At 37.8% G+C, this 27,978-nt stretch overlaps 3 protein-coding genes across 4 annotated transcripts; all 3 read right to left on the minus strand.

The window, feature by feature from the left end:
• Positions 1-7,380: 7,380 nt before the first annotated feature.
• Positions 7,381-8,334, minus strand: LOC130979529 (RING-H2 finger protein ATL29-like). The gene has a single exon (XM_057902990.1). It carries the CDS (start codon positions 8,332-8,334, stop codon positions 7,381-7,383), a length of 954 nt encoding a protein of 317 aa, XP_057758973.1.
• A 7,475-nt stretch (positions 8,335-15,809) lies between these two features.
• LOC130979058 (zinc finger CCCH domain-containing protein 12) lies at positions 15,810-18,908 on the minus strand. Of its 2 annotated transcripts, none has more exons than XM_057902411.1 (2): positions 17,713-18,908; positions 15,810-16,432 (listed from the first exon to the last, which is right to left on the minus strand). In XM_057902411.1, the coding sequence occupies exons 1-2, from the start codon at positions 18,545-18,547 to the stop codon at positions 16,095-16,097; spliced, it is 1,173 nt and encodes a 390-aa protein (XP_057758394.1). In that variant the 5' UTR covers positions 18,548-18,908; the 3' UTR covers positions 15,810-16,094. The 2 variants fall into 2 exon arrangements, with proteins under 2 accessions (XP_057758394.1, XP_057758395.1); XM_057902412.1 differs by having other exon boundaries at positions 15,888-16,384.
• Positions 18,909-22,286: 3,378 nt separating this feature from the next.
• On the minus strand, positions 22,287-24,990 carry LOC130983136 (cinnamoyl-CoA reductase-like SNL6). The gene is made up of 5 exons (XM_057907315.1): positions 24,732-24,990; positions 24,494-24,648; positions 23,581-23,772; positions 22,709-23,046; positions 22,287-22,566 (listed from the first exon to the last, which is right to left on the minus strand). The coding sequence occupies exons 1-5, from the start codon at positions 24,859-24,861 to the stop codon at positions 22,485-22,487; spliced, it is 897 nt and encodes a 298-aa protein (XP_057763298.1). The 5' UTR covers positions 24,862-24,990; the 3' UTR covers positions 22,287-22,484.
• Positions 24,991-27,978: the final 2,988 nt, after the last annotated feature.

The following is a 27,978-nucleotide window of genomic DNA, read 5'->3' on the forward strand; positions in this document are numbered from 1 at the left end:
CCCTGTTTGCGACGGATAAGTATAGGACGAGGTCTTTTCCCGGTGCTGGTCGGGTTAAGATGGGAGGTTGGCTCAAGAATTTTTTGAACTCTTGGAACGCCTCCTCACATTCCGGAGTCCATTCAAACTGGCATCCCTTCCTTAATAGGGAGAATAATGGAAGGGATTTTAGTGCTGATCCTGCTAAAAACCTGGAGAGGGCTGCAAGCCGGCCGTTGAGCTGTTGAACCTCTCTCAAACAAGTCGGACTTTTCATTTCTAGGATAGCTCTGCACTTGTCGGGATTGGCCTCAATCCCTCTTTGTGTTAGCATGAACCCTAGAAATTTTCCTGCTTCTACTGCGAAGGCGCATTTTGCGGGATTTAGTCTCATCCCATGCAACCTTATAGTGTCGAAGACTTGGGAGAGGTCAGTTAAGAGGTCGACTTCTTGCTTGGTTTTTACTAACATGTCGTCGACGTACACCTCCATTAAGCTCCCTAGATGGGGGGAAAACACTTTGTTCATCAGCCTTTGGTACGTGGCTCCTGCATTCTTTAATCCGAATGGCATGACCACATAACAATAGTTGGCTTTTGGTGTGATGAACGATGTTTTCTCCTGGTCGGGTTCATGCATCGGGATTTGATTGTATCCCGAGTAGGCGTCCATGAACGATAGGTATTGGTACCCTGAGCTGGAGTCCACCAGGGCATCAATACTCGGTAGGGGATAAGGGTCCTTAGGACATGCCTTATTCAAGTCGGTATAGTCGACGCACATTCTCCATTTACCATTTTGTTTCTTGACTAGCACTACATTGGCTAGCCATGTTGGGTATTTGACCTCTCTGATAAAGCCGGCTTCCAGGAGCGCCTGTACTTGCTCTTCTACTATGGAGGCCCTCTCTGGGCCGAGTTTACGTCTTCTTTGCTGTACAGGTCGGGATCCTGGGTAAACCGAGAGCCTGTGAGACATGAGCTCAGGATCAATCCCAGGCATGTCGGAAACCTTCCAGGCAAAGAGGTCGGAATTAGCTTTTAGGAGTTCACCCAACCTTTGTTTCAGGGTTTCCCCTAGGTTGGCTCCTATGTAAGTCGTTTTTCCTTCCTCTTTTCCGACTTGTATCTCCTCGGTCTTCCCACCCGGCTGAGGTCGTAGCTCTTCTCTGGTTCTTGTCCCACCTAACTCTATGGTGTGGACTTCTTTGCCCTTTCCTCTCAGATTCAGGCTTTCGTTGTAGCATTTCCTTGCCAATTTTTGATCTCCCCTCACCGTTGCTATTCCTCCTGGAGTCGGGAATTTCATGCAGAGGTGAGGAGTTGATACCACTGTTCCGAGTCGATTAAGGGTAGTTCTGCCAATTAAGGCGTTGTAGGCTGACCCTTCATCGATGACTATAAAGTCTATACTCAGAGTCCTTGATTTTTCCCCTTTTCCAAAGGTGGTGTGAAGGGGTAAAAATCCCAGTGGCTTTATTGGCGTATCCCCTAACCCATATAGGGTGTCGGGGTAAGCTCTCAATTCTTTTTCATCTAACCCTAGCTTGTCGAAGGCGGGTTTGAAAAGGATGTCCGCCGAGCTTCCTTGGTCTACTAGGGTTCTGTGGAGATGGGCATTGGCTAGGATCATAGTTATCACCACGGGATCATCATGCCCGGGGATTATCCCTTGCCCATCTTCTTTTGTGAAGGATATAGTGGGGAGGTCGGGTGTCTCATCCCCGACCTGATAGACTCTCTTCAGATGTCTTTTGCGAGAAGATTTGGTGATTTCGCCTCCCGCAAATCCTCCTGAGATCATATGGATATGTCTCTCAGGGGTCTGTGGTGGAGGATCTCTCCTATCCATATCATCTCGCTTTCTCTTTCCATGGTTGTCCGACCTCTCCATGAGATATCTGTCAAGCCGACCTTCTCTAGCCAGCTTTTCTATCACATTTTTGAGGTCGTAACAATCGTTGGTGGAGTGACCATATATTTTATGGTACTCGCAGTACTCGCTGCGGCTTCCCCCTTTTTTATTTTTGATAGGCCTTGGGGGTGGCAGTCTTTCAGTGTTGCAGATCTCTCTGTATACATCCACTATAGAAGACTTTAGAGGAGTATAAGAGTGATACTTTCTGGGTCTTTCGAGACCGGGTTCTTCCTTCTTCCTGACTTCCCTTTCCCTCTCTCTAGAGGAGGAAGCAGGTCCAGGTCGTGAACTCGAGTCTCTTAACTTTGCATTCTCTTCCATGTTGATGTACTTTTCAGCCCTTTCTTGTACATCACTCAGAGAAACGGGGTGTCTTTTGGATATGGACTGTGAGAAGGGGCCTTCTCTAAGTCCATTGACTAACCCCATTATCACTGCCTCTGTGGGCAGGTCTTGGATCTCCAAACATGCCTTATTAAACCTTTCCATATAGGCTCGTAAAGACTCTCCGACCTCCTGCTTTATTCCCAGGAGGCTCGGTGCATGTTTTACTTTGTCTTTTTGGATTGAGAACCTCATCAAGAATTTTCTTGAGAGGTCTTCAAAACTAGTGATGGATCTCGGGGGAAGGCTATCGAACCACTTCATCGCTGCCTTCGATAAAGTGGTCGGGAAGGCCTTGCATCTCGTAGCGTCGGAGGTATCAGCCAGGTACATCCGACTTTTGAAGTTGCTAAGATGATGCTTTGGATCCGTAGTTCCATCATAGAGGTCCATTTCAGGGCTTTTGAAGTTCGTTGGAACTTTTGCCCTCATTATGTCCTCGCTGAAAGGATCTTCTCCGCCTGGGAGTCGATCTTCTCCTTCGTCGCGGGAGTTCTTGAGAGAGGATTCTAGCTGCAAGAGTTTTCTTTCCAACTCTTTTTGCCGTTCCATCTCCTCCCTAAGGTACCTTTCGGTTTCCTTTTGCCTCTCCCGCTCTTGTTCTAATTGTTCCAGGCGATTATGAACCAAACTCATTAGTTCGGTTACGTGAGACGGTCCGCCTTTTTCGGATTCACGTCCATCTGACGAATTTACCTTCGGATTCTTCACTCCGGAGGTACCCTCTCGGTGTTGATCATTGTCTTCATTGCCATGGCCTACGTCTAGATTCTCTTGCTCAGAATCTGTCTCGACATGGCCTTCTTCATGGGATCTTTCCGCCATTGATGGATGATCTCTCGGGTCCCCGGCAACGGCGCCAATGCTACGGTAGGTAACCGGAGATTAGTCCAATGGATGGCGTCTGGCGGCCCAAGTGTATGATGGAAGTGATTTTCTGGTGTGTCCACAACTCGGGAAACTCCTTCCGACTTGTGCTCGCGTGGGAATGGGGGGTGGTACCTGCAAGGACACTCCGATGCTTAAGTTAGCAAGGGTGCAAGCAGGTCTTAGAGAGTATTGGACTTAGGAATACCTGAGGTGTGTCAGTGTACTTATAGTGGTGAGCCAATAACCACCGCTGGAGTAGTGCCGTATCTTTAGGATAATAACCGTCCCATTATCTTAGGGAGGTTAAGATATGGCTTTATGAAGTGGTTAGAGAGATTTTAGGGGCGGTTACTCATTTGAATGAGTATTTATCTGCCAGCTAATCTCACAACCGACTTCTTCGTACAAAGTCGGGATTGACACCGACCTCTTGCATGGAGGTGGTGCTTTACTAGGCTTAATCTAATGGATCAGGCCTTTCGATTGGACCTGGGCTCTCATCATTGGGCCAGGGTATGAACAGGACTTATCCCAAACGTTGAGGACAAATTAAAAACGATACTTTACTTGTTATTATTTCGTAGTTACAATCGAGTTATAATGAAAAAATTATGTATATATATACATGTTATTTCACATATTAAATATTTTGTATTTTAACATGTATTTTAGATTGATAATTAATTTGATGGCTAAATTTATATATAACATGAATGTAATTATTTTGGTTAAAAAATTAGTGCAGAATCCTTATTATTAGTTTATAATAATTGAGAAACAATAAAAATTAATCTAAAATAATTCAAACTTTTAAATTTTGTATTTATTAATTATTACTAAAATAAATAAGTAATTTTAGATATAATGAATATATAAATGTAAATATTATATATATATATATATATATATATATATATATATATATATGTACTAAGTCAAATAAAGTAACGTTGTGTTATTGTGCACTTAACATTATTTCTTACCTAATTAATAGTATAATATTAGTTTTGGAAAGTTTTAATTTGAAAAGTAAGTAATTGAAATGAAGAAGATGGATGAGAATTTGTGAATTACATTTACTTAATTTAGAAGAAGTTAGTAAAATAATGGGGTTGATAGGAAGAAGAAGAAAGGAAAGAGAAAAGAAGATACCGTTTTGTGGGTGATGAAGACATATAAAGGAGAGAGAAGTTTTGTGAGGAGAGGTTGGACCACGGTCCAATGTGTCAGAACCCCTCGATCTCACCATGTGAATCTGGTTTGCAAAGCCTTCCCTTCACGGAAAAAGTACATCTCTCTCACCTCTGCAACTGCAAGCACTCACATTTTGAAATCATGTCATTCAATTTTCCACATTCTTCTTCTCCCATTCTATATATATAAATATATATATATTACTCTTTCTCTACTTTCTTGAAAATGAAGTTTTATCAACTATCAAACAATGAGTTGTGAGTTTCTTTCATGATCTATCAATGTCCGTGCACAGACCATAACATGCAATTGCATGTGCAACCACATCCATGCCTATCGTTAATTTTTATGTGCCCTCAAGGTTATATATATAACTCATCACAATTTCTAATGTATGTCAGAATTTGAAATTGCCAATTCACTACCTCATATTATATACTACATAATACCACCTTATAACTAGTCCTTCGTAAAACCTCAGTCTAATTCAATTGGATTATGTGAAATATAAATTTGTAAGAGTAGAACACAGGACAATAGTTGATGATTTTTCACTCAGGATTGATCTTTTTATAGGAACGGAGTTGTACTTACAAAACATTCTGAAGTTTAAGTTAATAAGATAGTGTTTAGTGGAGAGACAGAGATAGAAAGACTAAAACTAAAAAATAGAGACTAAAAAATAGAGATTGAAATAAATCTTATTATTTTGTTTGATGCAAAGTGAGAAACAGAAATTGAAACAATAATAAAACTCTAATTTAATTTGTACAAAGAATAAAATTGGAATTAATTAATTGAAATGAGGATATTTTATTTATAAAATATTATTAAAGTTTTAATCTCCATCTCTAAAAATTTTAGTCCCTTGTGTCTCTACATTTTGAAGATACTAAAATACTGAAATTTTAAGGACAGAGACAGAAATTTTAGTACTAGTCTCTGAACCAACAAACATGATACTGAATTTCAGTCTTTCAATCTCTGTCTCAGTACTTCAAAAAAAATGTTGTACTGAAAAAATCGAAGTGTACAGTATTTTTTTGGAGAGGCTTACTTCTAGTTTGAGATAGTGGATTTCGTGAGGTTATTTGTGAAACAGACGGTTTAGAAGTTCTTTTTTTGGTAAACTAAAAAATACTTGGTAAGAATATTTTATAATGGAATTTGACAAAACATATACAAAAAATTATGAATTGAAATTGGAGAGTCTTTATTCTTTTAATTTAGAAGAATACAAATAATGTTACAAATTATATGGTTAGAGCAGTTACTTCTAGCGAACATTTACTGAAATTGAAATTAATCATGGAGTGAATTTTAACATCTAATAAATTTAGATATGAATCTAACCATCAATTAATTTAATTTTGTCTATGGTTTTTTTCCTTTTTGTCTGTTTAATAAAAAAAAAGTAAATATAAGATACTTTGAACACGTATTAAGTTTTTTTTATAGTATTTAAAAGGTTAACTAAAAAAAATCGAATAGATATTCGGTGGATATGATCTAGTTTACGATCTGTATGGATTGATATGCCTCTAGAAAGGATATTATTGAATCGACCATAGCTTAGACCTAATTTTAAAGTTCTACCGTAACAGTTTAATTGAATTAATCATAACATGCAATTGAATCATTGCATGTACAAGTAGACCGCTACTGTTTGATATTTATGTTCTATCAACAACGTTAATAAACCCTGTATTATTCACTTTATACTTTATAGTTTATAGTTTATAATAACCGGTACCACACTATTACAAGGCATTAGAAATAGACAACTATTCTAATAAAAATGTCAAAAATATTTTTTATGATAATTTTAGTTTAAAAAGCCTAATTTATTTGTTTTGTCACACTTTAAATAAAAATAATATTTTTATAGTATATGAAAATCAAATTTTAGAATTTATCATCTAATAGTGAAAATGAAATATTTTTATACAATGACAATTATTAATCTTTATTAAAGTATTTACCTTAAAAATATAGCATGAAATTGAATTGCATGCCAAATCAGTTGAATTGATCAACACAGAGGGGCAAAAAAGTATTTCTATAGCTGCCAATGGCTTGCAACAAAATTAACATCAACATATGAAATACTGTTAATAATTTAATATCCAACGGTAGTTGGTAAATATGGATATAAATAATACAAGCAAAGATAGAAAGACTAACAAAAATGACACAGAGGATATCAGCAAACAAGTTTACCAATTCTGTCAGGATATATTTCCTGCATAAAATTTATTGAAAGAAATTATAATTTATAATTAAAGATGGAGATAAAGCATATATCAAGTTTAAATCCTCAATTAAATGCTTCTTCAAAGTAGTGACAGCTTTAATTCCACGAATGGTATCAGACTGCATCAGAAGTACAAATACAGCTAAAAAATGGTGTCATTCAAATAGTCAAAGCAATATCTTATAACATCAATAATTGGAAAAAACATTGGCAGCGACAGACCCTAACGCTGAAAATGAAATTAGTGTTATAAGACTGAAGTGAAACCCCCTATCATTTCATCTTTTATCCAAATATTTAGTCTAAAAAATGATCCTATGAAGTGGATGAATTATGTTTTGATAGTAATTGAAACTATCTAGAAAAGTTGTTATCTCTATACTTGTGTCATGAATTATGAAATAGGTTTATGCGTTGAGTTTGTAAGTGTCCCAATTCCACCTTGAAAAGCAAAAGAACAAGTTCAAAAGACACATGAGATATTGCAAAATTGAATGTGGAAATTCAGGTACAGTTGAGTTCACGTGAAGTTGATATCTGAGAGTCGTTAGATAAGTTGACTGATTTGACTAAATTTTCATCTAACGCCTCTCAAATATCAATTTCATATGAAGTCAACTTCACTTGAGTTTTTACTTAAATTGAGTATACATAAATATGTGTTGCTATTGTTAAGTAAAAATTATGTTCCTAAAGGCTTTATTACCGGATTAACAAGAAAAATATTCTAATATACATAGATAGCTATATATATATACTAAGAAATTAATTAAATCAAGTATCAATTAGCACCAACACGCGAAGAAGAAGAAGGAACAGAGAGAGTGTGATGATCAACATAACCACAGTTAGTACAAGGCGGAACAAGGGGCTTTGCCGCCGCCATCATCATCATCATCTCCTTGTAACTCTCGCAGCTTCTCGAGTATTGGTGATTCTTCTTCTTCTTCATATCATTGTTAACAACTCTCAACTCTGCATCCTCCTGCAACCTCAACCTATACCTATCATCATCTTCGTCGTTTCTTCCTTCTTCTCTAACCATAACTATTGAATGCCCCGTCGAATGCGACCGCAAGAATCTGTTATTACCGTCGTCATCGTCGCCGCCTTCTTTGACGTCAATGCAGACGTCATCATCACCATTACCGTGGTCTCCTCCAACAGCAGCACTCTGCCTGTCATGATCGTGAGTAATCGAAGAAGCAGAAGACTTTCTGGTTTCAAGATCAGTGCGGCAAACGGGGCAGGTCTTGTGTCGTTGAAGCCAGAGATCAACGCACTCTTGGTGGAAGACGTGGCGGCAAACGGGGAGCAAGCGGAGAACGGTGTCGTCCTCGAACTCCAAGAGACAGATGGCGCATTCAAGGGCGTACTTCTTCTCCTTGCGGAGATCCTTGACGGAGGAATAAGGGAAGGTGGGGAATTCGTGGAGGAGGGAAGCGTCGAGGCCCATGAAGGGGGAATTAGAAGCGTTGTTGATGGTGTTGGCGGTGGCGGTGGCGGTGGTGGTGGTGGCTGCGTTGGCGGAGGGGGATCGGTGGAAGGCGAGGGTGTGGATGATGCTGACGAAGTAGCAGCGGCAGAAGTAGACGAGGGTGAAGCAGACGAAGCAGATGACGAGGACGATGAGGACGAGAGCTACGAGTATTGGTGGTGTGTTGTATGCTGTTGATGCTGCTGTTCCTCCTCTGTGATCTGATTCTGATGATGGTGAAGACGAAGAAGACGACATAGTAACATTTGCATTATTTGCATGGATGGATGGATGAAAAGAAATCAAAAGGAATGATGTTGCTTTGTTATGCTGTTTCTCCTTCTCCTCTCTTGCATGGATGAGAGTACTTTCAGCACTGCAAACGTGGAATATGATCAACCTTCTTTCCTTTTATTTTTATTTTCATTTAATATATGCACCATTACTTTTCTCACTTGTAACAACCACAACCCTTAATGTTCCATAACTAATTTTGGATATAAAATAACAACACTTTTTGCCTCCATGTCTCAACAGTCAACACACCTATTAAAAGGACTATTTCAACGAACATGTCAAAAATATCTTTTCATGGTAATTATTTTTAAAAAAATATAATTTATATATTTAATTATATTTTAAATAAAGATAACATTTTTATAATATTAAAAAAATTAAGTATTATAACATACTTTATCATCTAAAGATCAAAATGAAATATCTTCACATAATGACAATCATAAAATCTTCATTAGAATAGTTACTATATTAAAAAAGAAACTATTCAAATAAAAATGTCAAAAATATTTTATATAAAAATATAATTTATTTATTTAACCACATTTTAAATAAAAATAACATTTTTATAATATCAAAATTTAATTTTACAATTCATCATCTAAAAAAAATTCACATAAAAACAAGGGCAATTTACTAGAATAAACAAAGTGTGTGAAATGTTTACCCAAATACATAAAATGGGATCCTGTTACTTGAATGTGCAAATTCAATTATATGTAATCCGTGGGAGGTTAGAACGGTTTAGGGTTTACACATAAACCGTGGGAGGTTCCCACGGATTATGAACATTGCGTTGCATGCATAAACCGTGGTAGGTTACCACGGTTTATGAAGAGAATGATATGAGCATAATACACGGTAACCTACCGCGGTTTATGAAGAAGTTAGCATATGCATAAACCCCTCTAACCTCCCACGGTTTATGCGTTGTAGTATATAAATATGTAATCCGTTGAAGGCTATCACGGTTCATTTGCTTCACCCAAAAATTTGGAAAGTTGTTGTGTTGAGAGGAGCTTGTGGAAAAGCTTTGAAGGTTTGAAGGAGGAATCCGATGGAGCCAGCGGAGTCTGAGGATCGCTTGTACCGACTAAATGGCGTTGCTCACGTGGCAGGATACCTCGCTGAAGAGGTAAGTTATTATCATTAACATTGTTATTAATATTGCTTGTAATGTTATTTATATAAATGTTGACATTATGAGCGTTGTTATTTGTCAAATTATTTTTTTATGTGTTTATTTAAATCGTTATTCTGATTAATATTATCTATATAAATATTGATATTGTTATGGTTATTGTTAATATAAATGTAAAAAATATATAGAAATTGACATTATTAGGATTATTGTTGGTAAAAATATATTTTGTTATGTTTATCCTTATTGTTACTCTGGTTAGACTTATTTATATAAATATTAAAATTATTATTGTTATTGTTAGTAGAAATATTACTCGTAGGTTAGAAATTTTTATGACCATGGTTATTGTTAGTAGAATTTAATTTTATTATTTTTATTGTTATTGTAGTAATTTTTTATAAGTTATTTTTGATGGTTTTAGTGATGGATTTATGTTGAAGGTTTTTTTTACCCACATTTTGCAGCTTGGTAGGGTTATTAGCGGCGTCAGAAGACAACAGAATATGCCGTTACATGATCGGATTATACCCTATCTGGAGACAGCGGGGTTGTATCATTTGGCTAGGCTTAACAGTCAGTGGTTCTGGGTCGATGAGCCTCTCCTTAGCGCATTTATTGAGCGGTGGCGTCCTGAGACGCACACCTTCCATATGCCTTTTGGGGAGTGCAGTATTACTCTGCAAGATGTGGCATATCAGCTTGGTTTGCCGATCGATGGTGAGCCCGTTAGTGGGTGTCTGACCGAGTTTGAGAATTTTATGGAACACGGTAGGCCAGCATGGGTGTGGTTCCGGGAGTTGTTTGGGGAGTTACCTCCACAGAGTAAAGTTAAGCAGATGACAGTGTGCTACACATGGTTCCATGAGAGGTTCCGGGTTCTCCCAGCAGATGCTAGTGATGAGACCGTGCGTGTATACGCTCGTGCCTATATTCTGATGCTTTTGTCCTCTCAGCTGTTTGCGGACAAGAATGCAAACAGGGTCCACCTTCGGTGGTTGCCTTATTTGGCATCTTTGGACGACTTGGGTAGATATAGCTGGGGCTCGGCTGCGCTTTGCTGGTTGTATAGATGTCTTTGTCGTGGAACAAACAGAAACGTTGTTAACTTGGCTGGGCCGCTTCAGCTTCTACAGTCTTGGATTTTCTGGAGGTTTCCCACTCTTAGGCCGAGTGGATTTGATAGATTTGGGTTTCCTCTTGCTTCCAGGTTAGGTTTTATTTTTTCGGTTCTTGAATTATTCAACATGATGTGTTATTCTTCATTTTGACATGATTTGAATGAAATTCGTAGGTGGGCCACGTTTATGCCGAGAAACGATGGAGGGGCCCAAAGATTAGCTTCTGCACGCCTTTTGTTGGATCGATTGCGTGTCCATGATGTGAGTTACTTAGATATTGATCTTACTTGCATTGGTTTATGCTATATTTCCTGTTCTAACGACATTGTAACTGCTTTGATACAGTTTCTGTGGGAGCCTTACTCTTCTGTCGAGGTTGCTGCTGTTATTCATCCCGAGATACTAGTTGAGGAGCACCGTAGGCTTTGGACTGCCCTCACTAGCCTGATATATTTTGCGGCGATTGAGTGGCACCAGGTTGATAGGGTGCTACCACAGTTCGGCGGTGTTCAGCATCTCCCTCAGCCGGCTCTCAACATAGATTGGTTACATGCAAAGGATGGCAGGGGTGGTGACCGGTGGTTCCCCACATATTACCGGGAGTGGCATCAGTATTGGGACTCTCGGGTTCAGTCAGTCATATGGGTTGATCGAGTCGCTGACCCCAGTCCATCATCAGAGTACCTGGATTGGTGGTGCCGTGTGGCGCACAGATTCCTATCCCCGGATGATGCATTCCAGGATCCGAGGCCGATTTTGTTGTCTGAGGAGGCACGTCACAGAGGGTTGTCCCAGGCTCCTCCCAGGGTGCACGTTTACGACAGACCGGATAACAGGCGAGTCGATCGCCGTCGTCGCATAGGCACCAGGACCACGGATCGAGAGTGGCGGGAGTTCGCCCACCGTTTGGAGGAGGACCTCCCTGGACCTGAGCATGGGGATGCAGCGGAGTATCGTGTTCCTCGACGCAGAGCCAGACGTCAGCCTGGGCGGGATGGTCGTGCAGGGGCTCGAGGTCCAGGACCATCCGTTGGGGATGATGGCTCGCAGCACGCTGTTGGTGAGGATGTAGGTGTTTCAGCGTCAGCTATGGATCAGCGGACGTTCGACGTGGGTAGTAGCTCTCAGCTCTTTGCGAACATGCCTCCACCTGCATTTGCTGAGTTTACTACGGCGGCTGTCGGGATGGAGATCGATGATCCCGTTACTCAGTCAGAGTTCTACATGGATATAGCAGACATGCTCAGGGATGATGATGGTACCCATTATAGGCCACAGATGGCTGATGACCCTGCCCAGTTCCCTGTACAGCAGCCACCGGTTGACGACGTTCAGGGTCAGCTGCCTGTTGACCTGAACCAGCCTGCAGCATCCCCGTCTGATCCCTGGTTCACCTTAGGAGGGACACCTGCTTCCGCATTTAGCGCTGTTCCCGGACAGCCATCAGCACCAGCGGCAGATCAGAGGCCGAGGCGACTTAGACGTCCTCCATTGTGTGGCACAGGAGGTCACCTGCTTGGTCAGTTTGACGATGATGATAGTGACACCATTGAGGATTCTGATTAGTTATGTCATATGCTCATGTCTAGTATGAACTTTGTCAGTTTATTTACTTAGCATCTTAGTGAGACTTCTTATCTTTATGGTTTTGTATAATGTTATGTTTATTTTCATGTCTAGTATGAACTTTGTCAGTTTATTTGTACTTGTATAATGTTATGTTATTTCATTCAGAATTATCATGCGCATTTTTAACGATAGAATAGTAAATCAGTTCAAACATATATAATTAAACGCAATTTACTAATACGAAATTAGCGCATTAAAATAACATGTTGGCAGTCAAAGACTTAACCAACCATACATAGCTTAAAAAAACTAAAACCACATAGAACGCATCATAAACGGCATGATCTCTAGGCTTACACTCCTCTAGGCTGTCTTCGCTGGTCACAGTTCCTGCGCGTATGGCCAGGCTGACGGCATAACCCACAGCGCTTAGGTTGGTTCTCCTGAGACTGATCCATACTACCACGGATCCTGGTTGCCCTCGGACGACCCTCCTTTGCACGCCTCAAGTCAGGGTCAGGTATGATAGTAGGCCCTCCATATGGAGGCCATAGTCCTTCAGGGATAGGTGGATAAAAACCCTGCTTGTAAACGTTGAAAACCTCACTCATACGATATACCTCGTGAACATATGACGCCCAATTAAGGCGGGAGTATGCGCAACACGCAATGGCATGGCAACAAGGATAGTGTAGCGCCTGAAAGTGGCCACAGTCGCATGTGTTATCTTTAAGGGAAACCCTATAGCTTCCCAGTGAGAAGCTCCCGGTTGGTGTTGTCTCAGCGACCGTGTACTCGGATTGATGCCTGTCATACAACGTCACCGTGAAGCACCTAGAGTCTCTTATATTCCGATCAATAGCCTTGACCAAGGCCTGACAAAACTCATGCCCAGCACCAATTTGTGCCTCTGCTGCCTGTCCGCGGACCACAAACAGCTGAGCAAGCCTCCCGTAAGTTGACTTAGCCAAAGATGTGACCGGGAGGTTGCGAGTTCCCTTTAACACCGAGTTCACACATTCACTAATGTTGGTTGTCATGTGCCCGAACCTTCGACCGCTATCCTCATGTTGGGTCCATTTGTCGTACTCCATCCGGTTGGCCCAGTCACACATTGCTGGATTCTCAGTGCACATGATGTCGAACCAGTAATAGAACTCTGCTTCAGTCTTTGCATAGGCAGCATTCACAAGCATCCTCCTTGAGTCCTTACCTTTGAACGTAAGGGCAAAATTGGCCGCCACATGACGAATACAGTACGCTCGGAAAGCACGGGGAGGGAGCCAGCCGTTCTCCGGTGCCTCAAGCGCTGCCTTGATTCCATTATGCCTGTCGGAGATAACAAGGATACCCTCTTGAGGAGTTACATGCTCTCGTAGGTTGGACAAGAAGAATGACCACGACTCTGCATTCTCACCCTCCACAAGGGCAAATGCAATCGGCAGGATGTTCGAGTTCCCATCCTGCGCTATTGCCAACAGCAGCGTTCCTCCATACTTACCATACAGGTGGGTACCATCAATACTGACAAGGGGCTTGCAATGACGGAATGCCTCAATGCACGGTGGAAATGTCCAGAAAAGTCGGTGAAAGTACACCGTCGACTCGTCAATCTCACCACGAAGCCGAACGGGAGAGGTCTTCAACACCGTGATTGTTCCAGGCATTGTTGACTGGACCCCTAACATCCAACGTGGTAGGTCCGCGTACGACTCTTCCCAATCGCCATATATTTGTGCCACTGCCTTCTGCTTGGCCATCCAGACCTTCCTGTAGCTAGGCCGGAACCCGTAATCAGCTTCTGTAGCTTCTTGCAAAACCTTTACCGTAACCGCAGCGTCTGCCCTAACCAACGGAAGAATCCTCGCACAGATAACGTGGTAATCCAGCTGGCGGTGATCACTCGAAATAGACGTTGCCAAGCATGTGTGTGGCCCGTTGTACCTCCTAACCTCCCAAGTGCCCTTGCGTGCACGCAGGGCTACTCGAATCAACCAACTACAACCCTTCTCGAATTCCTTGCATTTTCCATGATACTTCAGATGATCTGATTCAATGACTCTGTACTCAACACCTCGCCGGATGCTATAGTCCTTCACACTCAGCACAGCTTCTTCCTTGTTTTGGAATGATTGCCCGATCTGAAATTCTGTAGAAGAGCCCCCGACTATGTTACCTCCGTCCTCCTGTTGAGCCAGAGCATCCAAGTTTAGTGTCGAGAAGTGTGGAGGGTACTGTTGAGAGGCAGAACTTGAAGGCATATGCTGCGTATGTGGATTTGCACCTGTGTCATCGTCACTGTCCCCTGCGATATCAACAGGCTCCTGCTCAGAGTCATCGTCACACATTGCGTTCTCTACTCGATCGGGTCCACCAAAGCCTTCCATATAAGTTAACAGGCCACCCCCAGTGCCGACATCGTGAGGAGGCTCATCGACTGCTGCATTCTCCAAAGTTACAGAACCAACAACCTCTCCTCGGCCTAAATCCACTGTGAATGAAGGGGATGCTATCGGTTGATGAGACGGTCTGACGGTAGGCATGGAACTAGATGCACCTCCGGCGGCAGTGGAGCCAGGAACTGGAGCGGATGCCCCAGAACTTTCAACACCGACCTCCAACTTCGCGAACAACTCATGGATTCTGATCTCCGGAAAACTCCTTACGCAATGGAACAAAACCCTAAGATCTTCATCAGCCTTAACCACAAAGGTATCATACTTAACACCGGTCGAGACAACTGCGATGGGGATCTTGTAGTATAGTTTCTTCACCCACTTGCTACCAAACACGCCAAGCTTCTGCAAGATGCTGTTCTTCAAATCTGATAAGGAGCTTGACGAACTGATGAAAACACTCAGTGGTTCTCTATCAGTGAACTTCACACCCACGCTTTTGCTTTTTTTAATTTTGCCACAGCAATGCACTAAGGCTAGAAAACTCTCTCCCTCACCTGACATTGTGAAAATGATCTCTCATGGAGCTTCTTCAATCACTCACATATATATAGAGTTTCAGTGACTGTAAACCGTGGCAACTTTCAGGGTATTATGCACAACTCTCCTTACACATAAACCGTGGTAGGTCATAGAGGTTTACATTCATCTCTTTTTCCTCATAAACCGTGGTAACCTACCACGGTTTATGCATAGCTTGCTTTCTTCATAAACCGTGGGAACCTCCCACGGTTTACGTGTAATCCCTAAACCGTCCTAACCTCCCACGGATTACATATAATTGAATTTGCACATTCACGTAGGAGGAATCCATTTTATGTATTTGGGTAAAAATTTCAACCAATTTGTTTAATTTAGTAAATTGCCCTAAAAACAAATCTACCTATTAAAAATAATACGTGTACATATATTATATTTTAGGAAAATTATCAGGTGTTTCCGAAAACATCGGTGTTCCAGTTGTTTTAACCGTTGATTTTAATTAATATATATTATATATAATTTTTATAATTCAGATCAACGGTTAAAACAACTGGAACACCAGTGTTCCTAGTACACCTGATAACCTTCCTATATTTTATACCAGAAGGGGTCCTTTACTCCTATAACCATTGTTTGGTGACAGTGAAAGACCTCTTTGGAAGATTTTCCCTTGTAAAAAACCGTTAGGCAGGGTCCCCCTACATGTGATTTCTCGAATATGTTTGTTTAGTTGAACGAAAAAATTATACGAATGGAAATCCTTGCATAAACAAGGTTGTTTCACTTTTCTTTCTTTTCTTTCCTCTTCCAACAAGAACATAAACATACATTATCACATCACATTTCATCCAAACGGGACATTACATACTCGGTTTCATGGTAATACATAGGATCATTCGAGTCCTGTTCCATTATTTTTCACGTTACAAAGGCATGGATTGCCACTCTACTCTATTCAATGTCGTCAATCCAATCACCATATATTCTACTGATTTTATCAGGACCTTTCCACTTCTGGTGCGCTCTCTGTCCAGGCCTCTGAAGCACAATCGTAGCCCTTTGCGACGAAGAAACTCCCATGTGATACATCGAATCCGAATGAGCAACCGGGGTAACTGATGCAACCACATTATCAGCAGGAGATTTTGAAGGTACGCCTCCCTGCTTCGCGTCGGGAGCAGCAGCAGAAGCAGGGTCTCTACTTTCTCCCTCTACAAGCCCACCTCCATACCGATGCAATTCTGCGGTCATAACACCAGAGTCAAACTTTTTTCCATGTAGGTGGCTTGCTAGATACAATTTCGACAGAACCAGTGTTAGAGAGTAATTAAGTTGCTATGTGCCAGCATCAGACAAAATGTTCTTAAATGCAATATAGTTATACTCAAGGACAAGTAGTGTGATTGACAGTGAAATTGAGAAATTCTATTGCAACCATTAATAATACAGAGGAGCATTTCATTGCCACAAAAAGTTACTGCTGGCATTCGTTGAATTTGTGCGTAGAAGACGATAACTAGCATATTCATGAACCCAGGCCTCAACATAACAACACTAACCTTAAGGATGAGCTCAAGACTCATCCTACCCTCAAGTTAATTGCTGCAAATTTCATTCTCTAACCAATTCCACACACAAGCAATCACAGAACTTAACAGGGACACAGACTCGGGGAAAGCCATCAGATGATAGAATATATATTGAAGGGAGCAAGACTTGGGCAAAATACCATCTTTCCCAACAGTTATTCACACACATTTGCATTTTTTCCTGAAACTTGCCTAGATTTAGCAAAATGTTGGCTTTTGATTCAGACTGCTGATTTTGACTCTCTTATTTATTTATTGCTAATTCCAAAATGAGAAGTTGAAAACATTTTATGCCATCTAATTATTAATAATCATGGTACCTTGTTTAAATTCAATCTCCATTCTCAGTATCATGAAAAATATACCTTATGTAAGGAAGGTAGAAAATAGGTTTCTCAAAATAGTTTATCTACTTCATTTCTTGTTTCTTGAAGTTATTGTTGCATTCTCCAAGCATAATATGCAAGTTGAAAGAGGCTATTGTCATGGTTGAAAGAAACCTAGTGCATGGTTCTAAACCGAATCAGTTTCTTCTTGTATAGGTTCAACTTCACTTATGAAGAGTTGAAAGGAACAGACAAGAAAGCATGCATATATTTTTATTAAGTTTCGTTTTTCATCAACTTTGCTTCCACTATGTATGCAGAAGTTGCCAAAAGTGTTTAGTTTCGATCAATTTCTACTACTGAACATCTATCTAAGAGCTATAAGGATGTCACATACTACCCTGTTTTCATTTTAGAAGGAACCTAACATAAGCTTTAGTCTCTGATAATAAGCATGTTTATCTGTATTTTCTAATGAAACAACGCAATATCAAGGTGCAATTGAAAGAACAATTACGGAGATATGTGACCGCCACAACACAAAGCATTTATGAGTTTCCAATTCTAAGACAACTTAAATAAAACGATTATTCCAAACTTCCACTGCACTAAATAGCCATTATTCAAGTCCTAGTTTGCAAATGAAAAGAATACCTGCTGCACCATGAGCAAAATGGCACTTGTTTCCGAAGGGACAATACCCTGTCATCTCCCACTTGTTACAAATCCTCGTCTTCCAATTCGAAGGCTTCGAATTAGGCCCATTCCCATTCCCACCTCCACCAGCACCAGCACCAGCACCAGCACTGGCACCACCGCCACTTCCAGTACCTCCACCACCACCTCCTCCACCGGCACCACCCCCTCCACCACCATAGCCACCAGGGCCCAAGCTTATAGCCACACTCTCTCTATACTTGGATTGCTCATCATGAAGAAAAGTGCAACTATCCCCATAGGGACACCCTTCTTCTGTATAGAACTTCTTGCAATGCCTACCCTTGTAAGACCGCTGCGACTCGCCGGAGTAATTGGAAGACCCCAAAATCGGAATCTGGAACTCCTCCCTGGCGGGAACAACAGTGTCGGAGCCGGTGTTGGCCCTCTCCTCCTCGTGAGCCGCGACGATCTCCTGCCAGTTGGGTGGAGGGCGGCGGAGCTCTTCGACGGAGTGGGCGAAGTTGCAGTTGGTGACGTAAGGGCAGGTTCCGGCACGGAACTTGCAGCATAGTTTGGTCTTGAAGAACATCTTCCCTATGGCCTTCGCCCTGTTGCTATTGTTGTTGCTCGACGACGTCGTTGCGTTGTTGTCCTGAGAGCTTCTTGCCTTCTTCCTCTGGTCGTATCCGCTTCCTCCGCCGGAATTGGAAGGCGTGCTGTCACCTTCGTTGTTCCAGAATTTGTAGTCCTCTTCGGTTGCCCAGACGGAAGGGTCATTAGCGGCGCCGGCGATGATTTGAACGACGTCGCCGTCTCGGCTGTAATCCATCGCCGGGAATGGGGATCGGAAAACCCTAATTTCACGGAAAACGAGGACAAGCTGAGAAGTGTGTTGAGTTTAGTGTGTGTTAGGTGAGAGAAAGGGGAGAAATGATTCTAGTGTTAGTGGTAGTCCTAGGAGTATCCGAAAGAGATGAAATTTAAGAATTTTATGAATGATGAAGAAGAAGAAGAAGAAGATGGTATGAATTGGATTAGATCTAGAGACAGAAGTAGCTTGGTTCCCAAATCCCAAAATGGATTTAATTTCAAAGGCATGTGTTAGTAAGATTTGCCGAAATAATGGCATTGTCTTGTAATGAACAAGACATAACAGATATTATTACTTACACAACCTCTTCTTAGATTTTTATTTTCAGATACAAATGTAACTAACTACATTACATCAGGAACTATTTATTACTAGCATTTTTAGTGCGACAAATTTTTCATTTTTTTTTTTATATCTTTTTTCGAGGATGGCAAATTAGGATTTATTTAGGAGTGCTGTAGTACTAACTCCTTGCTCCCTCTGCCATGAACAATTTTTGTTCATGATTTTCCTTTTTTTCCCTGTCATATGATTTTCTGCTTTTTATTTCTATTTTCTTTTATAAACAATGATTTTCTGCTTCTTCTTTTCGGTCATGTGATGAAAAAACCCAAAAAAGAAAAGAAAATAGAAATAAAAAGCAGAAAAATCATATGACCAAAAGCAAACGAAAACAGAAAATCATTTTTTCATCATGGATTGGATCGTAAAGGCTTCTCTTTTCTTTTCTTTACCACGGTAACAAAAACGCCGGAACAAATGGGTTTAGTCCATCTTAGATATTGGTCAAAGCCCTAGGCCCAATTTTCTTTAAAATACTTTAATGGCCCATAGCCCAACGTAAGATCTGTCAGAACTTCCAATACCTTAAGCTAGTTTTTAGTAAATAACTTGTCAGCTTAACGGGCCTAGGCCCCATATAAATAAAAAATAAACTTGTGCGCTTATAAGCAAGTGAAGAACAAAAGAAACATTTTATCCTTTCTTCAGCAATTTTTTATCTCTAATAGACTTTTCGTTACTATTCCAATCCAAATGCAATTTTGACCATATCTCAAAGAAAAAAGAATGATTGACTCTGTATCAAATATCTAGAATTTTTTTTTGTATATTATCTGGCTGATCCGATTCGTACATCTTAAATATATCGCAATTCATTAGCCAACTACAAATTATTAAATAAAATTCTGATTCACCACTGATTATTCTTTAACATACCAAGTTAAGAAATATTGTGAAAAAAAAAAAAAGACAAAGTGACGTTCAAAAGATGTATTGTTTTTTTTAAATGAGTATCAATTCTCTTCAAAAGATGTTTTTTTTTTCCCATGTGAATCTATTCCTAATATAATTGCAGCTGGAAGTCAACTCAATGAACATATGTAGGGAATTAGCTGAACAGTGTTGTTGATGTGTTTAGGGGGAAGAACCGAAGAATAAAATGGTTCAGATGATTAATATGTACCCCAGAAAAATAGTTAAACACTTCAAATCGTAAGTATTATTTTCAAAACATGACTAAGCAGGAAAGAAAAATGGAAAAAAATAGCACAATCTTACATTATATAATTCTCAGTTATCAACTACGAATTAATGAAAAACAGTAAAGTATTATTAGGGAATATTCCGATTCACATTATTCTCATCAAATTAAGATGTATGATAAAGAAACGAAACGACTAATTAACTACTTGGCTGAAGGAAAATTAAATGAAACAGCAACATAAGATCTGCATCTCTGCTCTGCTTCCAGCAACAATCATGAAGTATGCCATGCTGTAGTTTCATTAGTTGACCTTTTTCAATAAATACATCATTCAATTTTAGGAAGAAGAGAAAAGTCGATCATTCAACGCGGAACAAATTTATTAGGTGGCCGAAAATTAAACCCAACTACGTTTTATTGTTTAAAAGAAAACATTTGATAAACTACTTTTGGCAGAAGAAGCTCGCATCAAATGCTGATTGAAAAAAATGGTATGGTCAACCTACCAACATTCATCGCATTTTGCACAACTCAATTTAATCATGTTCTTCGATTCCACTATATATTTTAAGAAATATATTTTTTTTGCATGAACATATTTGATTTTATATTTTATCTAATAACGATGAAAACTATGCATCAAATCAATACGAGGAATTTGGAGACTCTAAAGTTTAAATTTTACTTTAAAGAGTAAAATGTAATCTTCTACCCTTGAATAGTTTTTCTTTCATATTTATTCTTAGTCTCACCTATAAAATCAATGATGAGAGATCACACTTTACTATCTAAAGTAAAATTCAAACTTTAGAGTATCCAAATCTCAATACGAGACACTCTCACACAACTTTTACCTAGTCATAAAAATAACTTGATAAAATCATTCTACTATTTTATTTGTATTATTATTATTATTATCTGGATTTATTAAAAGGGCTTTAATTTTTGGTTTTAATTGCATATGCATTTATGCAATAATAATGGCAATGCCACCACAGTCTTAGCTTTCATTTTGCCAACTATATTTAATTTAACCATAGGAACTAGCTAGTAGTCCTTCTTCTTCTTCATCATCTTCTAGTTTTTCTGTTTTCCACCACCGACCGATCCGATTTATGAATTTATAAGCCAGCTAAGGTTCTTTGTGTTGGTCCACTCCAGAGTCTCCTGGTTGCAGTTGCTTTCTGCTCTACCATGCATTTTGATGGGTCATTTAATTTTCTCATACTCAACCACATGTGCTTGCTCCACCAACACATTCTATTATGTCACGCCATCAACTTGTTTTATTTTATTTTTGTTTGATGTTACCCTAGTAGCCACATCAAAATTCATCTTAATTGGGCCCAACAAAATAACTTGCATGTTATTTCTATTTAAGATTTAGTTAATTTTTCCCTTTATATGGGGAACATGTTAAAAATATAATGATAGTTTTTAATATATTGAATATATTAAAAAGGTAAAAGAAGTTACTTTTTTAATAATTTTTAATCAAATATTCCTTTTTATTGTGATTTTAAAATATACTTTTAGGACAAGCAGTAATTGGAAGATCAACAAAATTTGAGTACGAGCCGAATTTATTATTGTTGATGAGTATATTTAACTATTAGTCTATTGCCTTTAATTTAGCAGTCTAATAAGTAATAACATATTTTTAGTTCACATTTTTAATATTATTTGTTAACTATCAATTAAAAATAATTTCTGTTGATTTTCTAATATTTCTCTTACAAGATAAATGTACAGTGAATATGATGGTGTACTATCACTATTTAAGAGATTGATTTTTTTTTTTATAGTGAGGGTTAGTGAGGGTTATTGCATATATATAGGGTTAATATATTCCGTAAAATATTAGAAGGTAATCGTTTTAATAAAAAAAATGAAATTAATTATATTGGTTTAAATATAAGAGAAAAAATTAATTATCTAATATTGTGAAAAAAAAAATTATTATCTTGATGTTTTGATAATATTTTTCTTTAATCCATTAGTTTGTAGTGTAAATATTTTTATACTATCGGTATATATACACAAATTAACTTCGTATTTTAATTAACTATAAATAATGTAATTATTAATTAAGTTGATGATTGCCAACTATTTAACACATTTTTTTCTTTTTTTCCCCAAAAATAAGAAAATATAAAGCCATAAACAAAGGAATTGAAAACTGCAGACAAATATGTGGCACAAATAAAGAAATAAATATAAATAATAAAGAAATAATTATTTTGTTGTTGTTGTAGTTTAAAAATGAGATAAATTCATTTTGTGGCTCATCATGGGGACATGGGGGCATACATACAAACAAATAATTCTACTAATAATTAACATGGTAACATTGTACACACAGTATGTATTTTCTCTTTGGTTTCCAACAAAAATCATTCAATTCATAATTCAAGCCTCAAAGTCTACCATCAACTTGTTCAGCTTCTTGTTGCTTATTCTCTGCTCTATAAAACTCTTCCCACACTCCTCTCTGCACAAAATCAAATTTGGTCAAATATGTCACCTGAGAATATGCTACACTAAAATACAAAAGTCAACGTGACCAAAATTCCAAAAACGTAAAAGGTAAATTAAATTAAATAAAATATTTTAGAAATGAAAAAGTGAGTAACCTTTGAGGCAAGGAAGAAGCAGCATCAGGGGTCAAGATGCGGGCGAGGCGAAGGGCATTGTCTTGGGTGTTAATAATATGATTGAAGCACAAATAACGACCGTAGGATGAGACATCCTCGTAGACACAGATGTGTGCGTCGACGAGAAAAGGAAGATCAACGGTTACGAAGACACCATCCTCGTACATCTCAGCGGCTCCTCTGAGGTAAGGGTTGCTGATGGAGAGATCAGGGGACATCAAAAGACCTGCGTTGATTGACACCATATTCATCCCTCTGTCCATTGCTAGGGCCCACGCTGTCTTCTCTGCCATCGTCTTTGACATTGCATGCCACAACTGTTTCACAGATATCAACTATTCATTAATTAATCAACGATAATGTTAGATAATCAATGATTTTTTTTAATAACATGAACAACCACTAATAAAATAAAAATATACTATACTTTTAAATTATTCATTTAAATCTTAATATTAAAATGAACATCTGATATATTTATTGTTCACATTATTTACCAATATTATTGATTACCTATACTTTTTCATTAATTAATTATCGCTTTTCTTTTTCCAACTTTTCAATTCCTCACTTCTCTACTTTTCAACTTTGTACAATTCCTAATTTACGTTTTTTTTACACCAACTAAATGTATTTTCTGCTTTTTAATTATTTGTCCAAATAACAAAAAACTACTTAGACCCGGTGTTCAACTAGTGGAAACCAAAATTTTTGAATTATGAAAAAACGATTTATTTTTCGAGCAAATTAATAAAGATTAGAAATATTTTTTAAACCGTAGTCAATTAGTTTTGCTTTTAGATGGAAAATAATTTTCTTTTGTCTAGAAGCTAAGATGTTAGACACTATACCTTGAATTTACGACAGAAATTGACATCGCTCCAATGCCTCTCGTCCAAGTCTAGTTCCATGGCTTTACGATCCTCTCTCCAAACAACAGCGGTGGCTGAGGATGTAAAAACAACTTTCTCAATGGTTTCTGTTTGTGCACAAGCTTCAAGCACGTTGTGTGCAGCCCTTACCTCCACGTCAGCCATGTATTCCTGCGTACATGACAACTCATCAATTCAATTCAATTTCTACCGTATTTACAGCTTCTTCTTTTTTTTACAATTTTTGACAACTTTCTTTTGCCAAATTAATTTGGTTGGACGGTCGGCTCATTGGTTTATTGCTTACTTTCAAACTTGGAAGGAAGTAAAAATATTTTAAAGAATATTAATGTGGTTTAATTTTCTCTTAATTAATACACTGGTTACTAATGAGATTAGAACCATTGCATGTGTTCCATATGATTACTAAGAAGCAATGATATAATTGGATAGTTATTGGAGTAAGGATATTACTCCTATATCCTTACCCAAAAAGAAAAATTAAAAAAAAGGGTGGGGGATTAACCAAGTGAATGGACGACAATGACATATGGGTTAGCTACATTATTATGATTAACTAAAACTGTGAATGAAGTATGAAGTGCTTAGTTGTCATAATCTTAAGCGTTGGGTAGGGAAATTAGAGTTGCCATGGAATAGAAGAAGTTGGGAAAATTCAGGCAAATGATGCCTACCACAATAAATGGAAGCTATATTATATCCCAAAGTTTAAAGACTAACGCAAACAAACACTGCTGGTATTTTCACCCAACCACAACCTCCCCAACAGAAACTGCATGCATTAACTCTATCTTATAAATAAATTAAATAATAATATAATATAACAATTCCAAGGAAGGGTAAAAATAAAGGAGGTTGCTTGCTTGCTTACATCATAATCAGGTTGATCAGAAGGAGGTTGAAAAGAGTAGAACAAAGCAGAGCAGCCTTTAAGGGAATCCATTATGCTTTGATAATCAAACGGGTCTGAGCGGAATATCTTAAGCTTGTTTGGGTCAGTAGAAATCCCCTTCAACATATCTTCCCCTAATTAACAAGTAATTAATTAATTAAGATAAAAGAGGAAATAATAAGAATAATAATACTCCCATTTGGGGAGATACACATACCTTGTGTTTGAAAGGAGGCATGAACGGTGTAGCCCCTATGAAGGAGTGTGTGGACAAGGGCGAAGCCCAAATGGGCCGAAGCGTCCATTACACAAACGGTTTGAGCGGCCTGGTCGAATGAGGGTGCCATCTTATGATCTTAATCTGTGTTGAAAGAGTGGAAAATAAAAAGGGGGGTTATGTGAAGAAAGTGTAGATTGATTTATAGAGAGAGAAGAGAAGGGCATTCAAAGAGTGTGGAGGGTAGATAGGTAGGAAGGAGGTAGTTGTCGTTTAGGAGATTGACACGCGCACGCACCTTTCTCTCTCTCTAATTTCATTTATTATTCACACAATATAAAAAGAGGGGGTCATGGGGTCAAAGGGTCAAAACAAAGGGGGAACGTATTGGAGTTTCTTCAACTTTCAACCCATTATAAATGTAGTTTGGTGGGAATGTGGCGTGCCTAGTTATATGCACCTAACTCACCATCTTACCATCTCTTCCTTCTCTTCTAATTTCATAAAGCTTTTAACACTCTCTTAATATTATTAATCCAAAAATATACTTATTATGTATTTATTCAATAAGAAATGTTAAATTTTTTATTGATAATAATCTTAATGTGTTTTCTTAAAAAGTACATATTAACAAGTGGCCTTCTTAAATTATTAAATTGTTATGCTCTCACTCTTAGTCAATTACTACGTCTTTGACTATGTATTCATTTTTAAAAATATTATTCCTACACTAAAATCAGACACCAATAAATTTATATATAAATATATGTGTAATTTAATTTATTTTTAATATATATTTATATTTTAATATGTATATTGATTTTAGTATACATATAGTATAATCAATTAATTTTAAGGTGTTGTATGACTAAGGTAAACTAATTTGTCTTTTATTAAAAAAATAGTTAATAGTATATTTTAAGAGTAAAATAATAAAATTTAAGATATATTTGGATGGGATATTTTTAAATTTCATGTATTTTTAATATAAGAAAACTTAAACATTGTAACTATATTTCATTTAATTTCAGAATATTTGATTTGGTTGAACTATCAATAATAGTTGTATTTTAAAAATATCCTATCAAATGCATTTTATGAGGTTGAGAGATCAGAGAAAAAAATTAAAATGCTTTCGTTATAGGTGGAAATTGAAATCTCATATTTTTAGTATTTAAAAATTTGGATAAATCACCTAAATAAATTGTTTGGAATAAAATTTTAGGTGAATGTCCTAATTATTTCAAATTAATTACATTGATGTATTTTTATATTTTTCTTTCATGTACATCGTCGTATTTTACCACAATTTAGTAGGTGGTGTCATTTGAGTAAATCAACGATGTAATAGAAAAGTACATTCCTTCACCCTCATACTAAATTGTGTCATGTCACAATTTAATATAAATTTTGGGCATGTACACAATGCATTTTTATAAAGTTTAAAATTTTTCATTATATTCATCGCATTTTGTAAAGTTAAAAGATTTAAAATATTATCTATCCATACCATTCGTTCTAAAGTAAAAAAAAAAAAAAAACATATAAAAATTTTTATTTATTGTGTCAATTATACTTTTATAATAAAATTAGATTTTTATATTAACAAAAACAATAATAACGCACTAGAATTCTCACTCTCTTCTACTCCATCCCAATTTGTTTGTGCCGGCAAGTCTTCATCACCATATGGAATTTTGGTGGATCACAATTGTAATAGATAATCTCCATGACTACTCTTTCTGCGATTTATTTTCAATTTTTCATCCCAAGTTATATTTTTCTCGTAACAAAATATTTGTTCAATAGTCACATTTATGTACTTTTCGTCTTCGAGAAAACGGTATTAAATGATAATGTATGCAAGTACGTAATTCATGGTGATGACATGGTGTCTCATGTATTTTTAGATTATTTTTAGTGTTATTCGTCTCCCTATATGTACCTAGCTAGCACATGGAATCAATCCATAATAGAACACCATATTTGAATATGCAACTTAATAAATTTAATTCAAAGGAAGTTAACCCATGCGATAAATTTCTTTTATAATTAACGACGTAGACTTGAGTTATTTTTAGTCGTTATAAGAAAATTTTCAGTAAACAATAAATAAATATCCTCATAAATAATCATTCACCGTCGGAAATCATTAGAATAACGATCGATTTTAACAACTTCAAAAATTGATTGCTAATAACAAGTAATTTAGTGACCAATATAAAATTTTCAGGACAAAAAAAAAGTTAATCACTAAATCGATCTTCAACTAGAATAAAATTGGTCATTAAATCGGTTGCTGTTTTTTTAATTTAATAACCGAATTAGCAACCAAAACAAGAAAAATCATGTCTTTGGGGCTCTTGGTCACAAAATCGATCTCTATTTTTAATTTAGCGGCCGATTTTGCAACCAATAAAAAAATAGTGAAATTTTATGTAGTTGCTAAGGCAGTGGTCGCTAAATCGGTCACTAATAGCAATCAAATTAGTGACCGATTACCTTTTTATACAATCAGAATAAAGTTAGTCGCTATTTTTTAATTGAGCAACCGATCGAAAAATATGATGAAAAATTATTTGGTCACCAATTCAAACACTATAAACTCATTAGTCACTAAATCGGTCGCTAATTTAAAAAAATAAAATAGTTACTAAATTACTGTCACCAACCCTAATTCACCCACACCATTCTCATTTTCTCCCTTCAGTTACCGAGTTACTCACCAGAAGCACAACACCGTCTTCTGAGTTACCTACGCCATTGTCGTTTATTCGTCGCAGCGCCATCTTCATCATCTTCTGATTGCAATGCCGTCTTCTGAAATCTTGGCGTCGTCGCCTTCTTCTTTGAGATTCCGGCAGTGTTGGCGTCATCTGAATTCGCAAATCGTCTTATCACCGTCCAGATCTGTAGCTAGAGTTTATACACATGTTTACAAATAACAAGATCTTTCAGTGAGCCATCACTTCCCGTTCTCAATCTCGGACCTCCAACGAAAGAAAAAAAAATCGTTCACATTCAGGTTTCCAAAACCAAGAAACGCCTCGATTTCTTAATTTGTATATTCATGATTTGTTTTTTTTACTGGTTGTTCACCTTATTCCAATTTGCAACTATAACTGAAGCACGCACATGAGGTTTCAAATCACTCTCAAAGCAGTTACATACTCGGTGGCATCCTCTTCCAATGCGTTTGGTTGCAGGTACTAACAAGATATTTATTTAAAAAATTCATCTCTATTTG

The sequence above is a fragment of the Arachis stenosperma genome, chromosome 5 (assembly GCF_014773155.1).
Source record: "Arachis stenosperma cultivar V10309 chromosome 5, arast.V10309.gnm1.PFL2, whole genome shotgun sequence".
Lineage (NCBI taxonomy): Eukaryota > Viridiplantae > Streptophyta > Magnoliopsida > Fabales > Fabaceae > Arachis > Arachis stenosperma.

What these genes read in the sequence shown, in the direction of transcription:
- LOC130979529 (XM_057902990.1), bottom strand. Translation starts at nt 8,334, where the DNA reads ATGTCGTCTTCTTCGTCTTCACCATCATCAGAATCAGATCACAGAGGA.
- LOC130979058 (XM_057902411.1), bottom strand. Translation starts at nt 18,547, where the DNA reads ATGGATTACAGCCGAGACGGCGACGTCGTTCAAATCATCGCCGGCGCC. An exon ending in TTTTGCTCATGGTGCAGCAG is followed by an intron (nt 16,433 to 17,712) that starts GTATTCTTTTCA and finishes AATTGTATCTAG; the next exon opens with CAAGCCACCTACATGGAAAA.
- LOC130983136 (XM_057907315.1), bottom strand. Translation starts at nt 24,861, where the DNA reads ATGGCACCCTCATTCGACCAGGCCGCTCAAACCGTTTGTGTAATGGAC. An exon ending in ATTTCTGTCGTAAATTCAAG is followed by an intron (nt 23,047 to 23,580) that starts GTATAGTGTCTA and finishes TCTGTGAAACAG; the next exon opens with TTGTGGCATGCAATGTCAAA. An exon ending in GCTTCTTCCTTGCCTCAAAG is followed by an intron (nt 22,567 to 22,708) that starts GTTACTCACTTT and finishes GATTTTGTGCAG; the next exon opens with AGAGGAGTGTGGGAAGAGTT.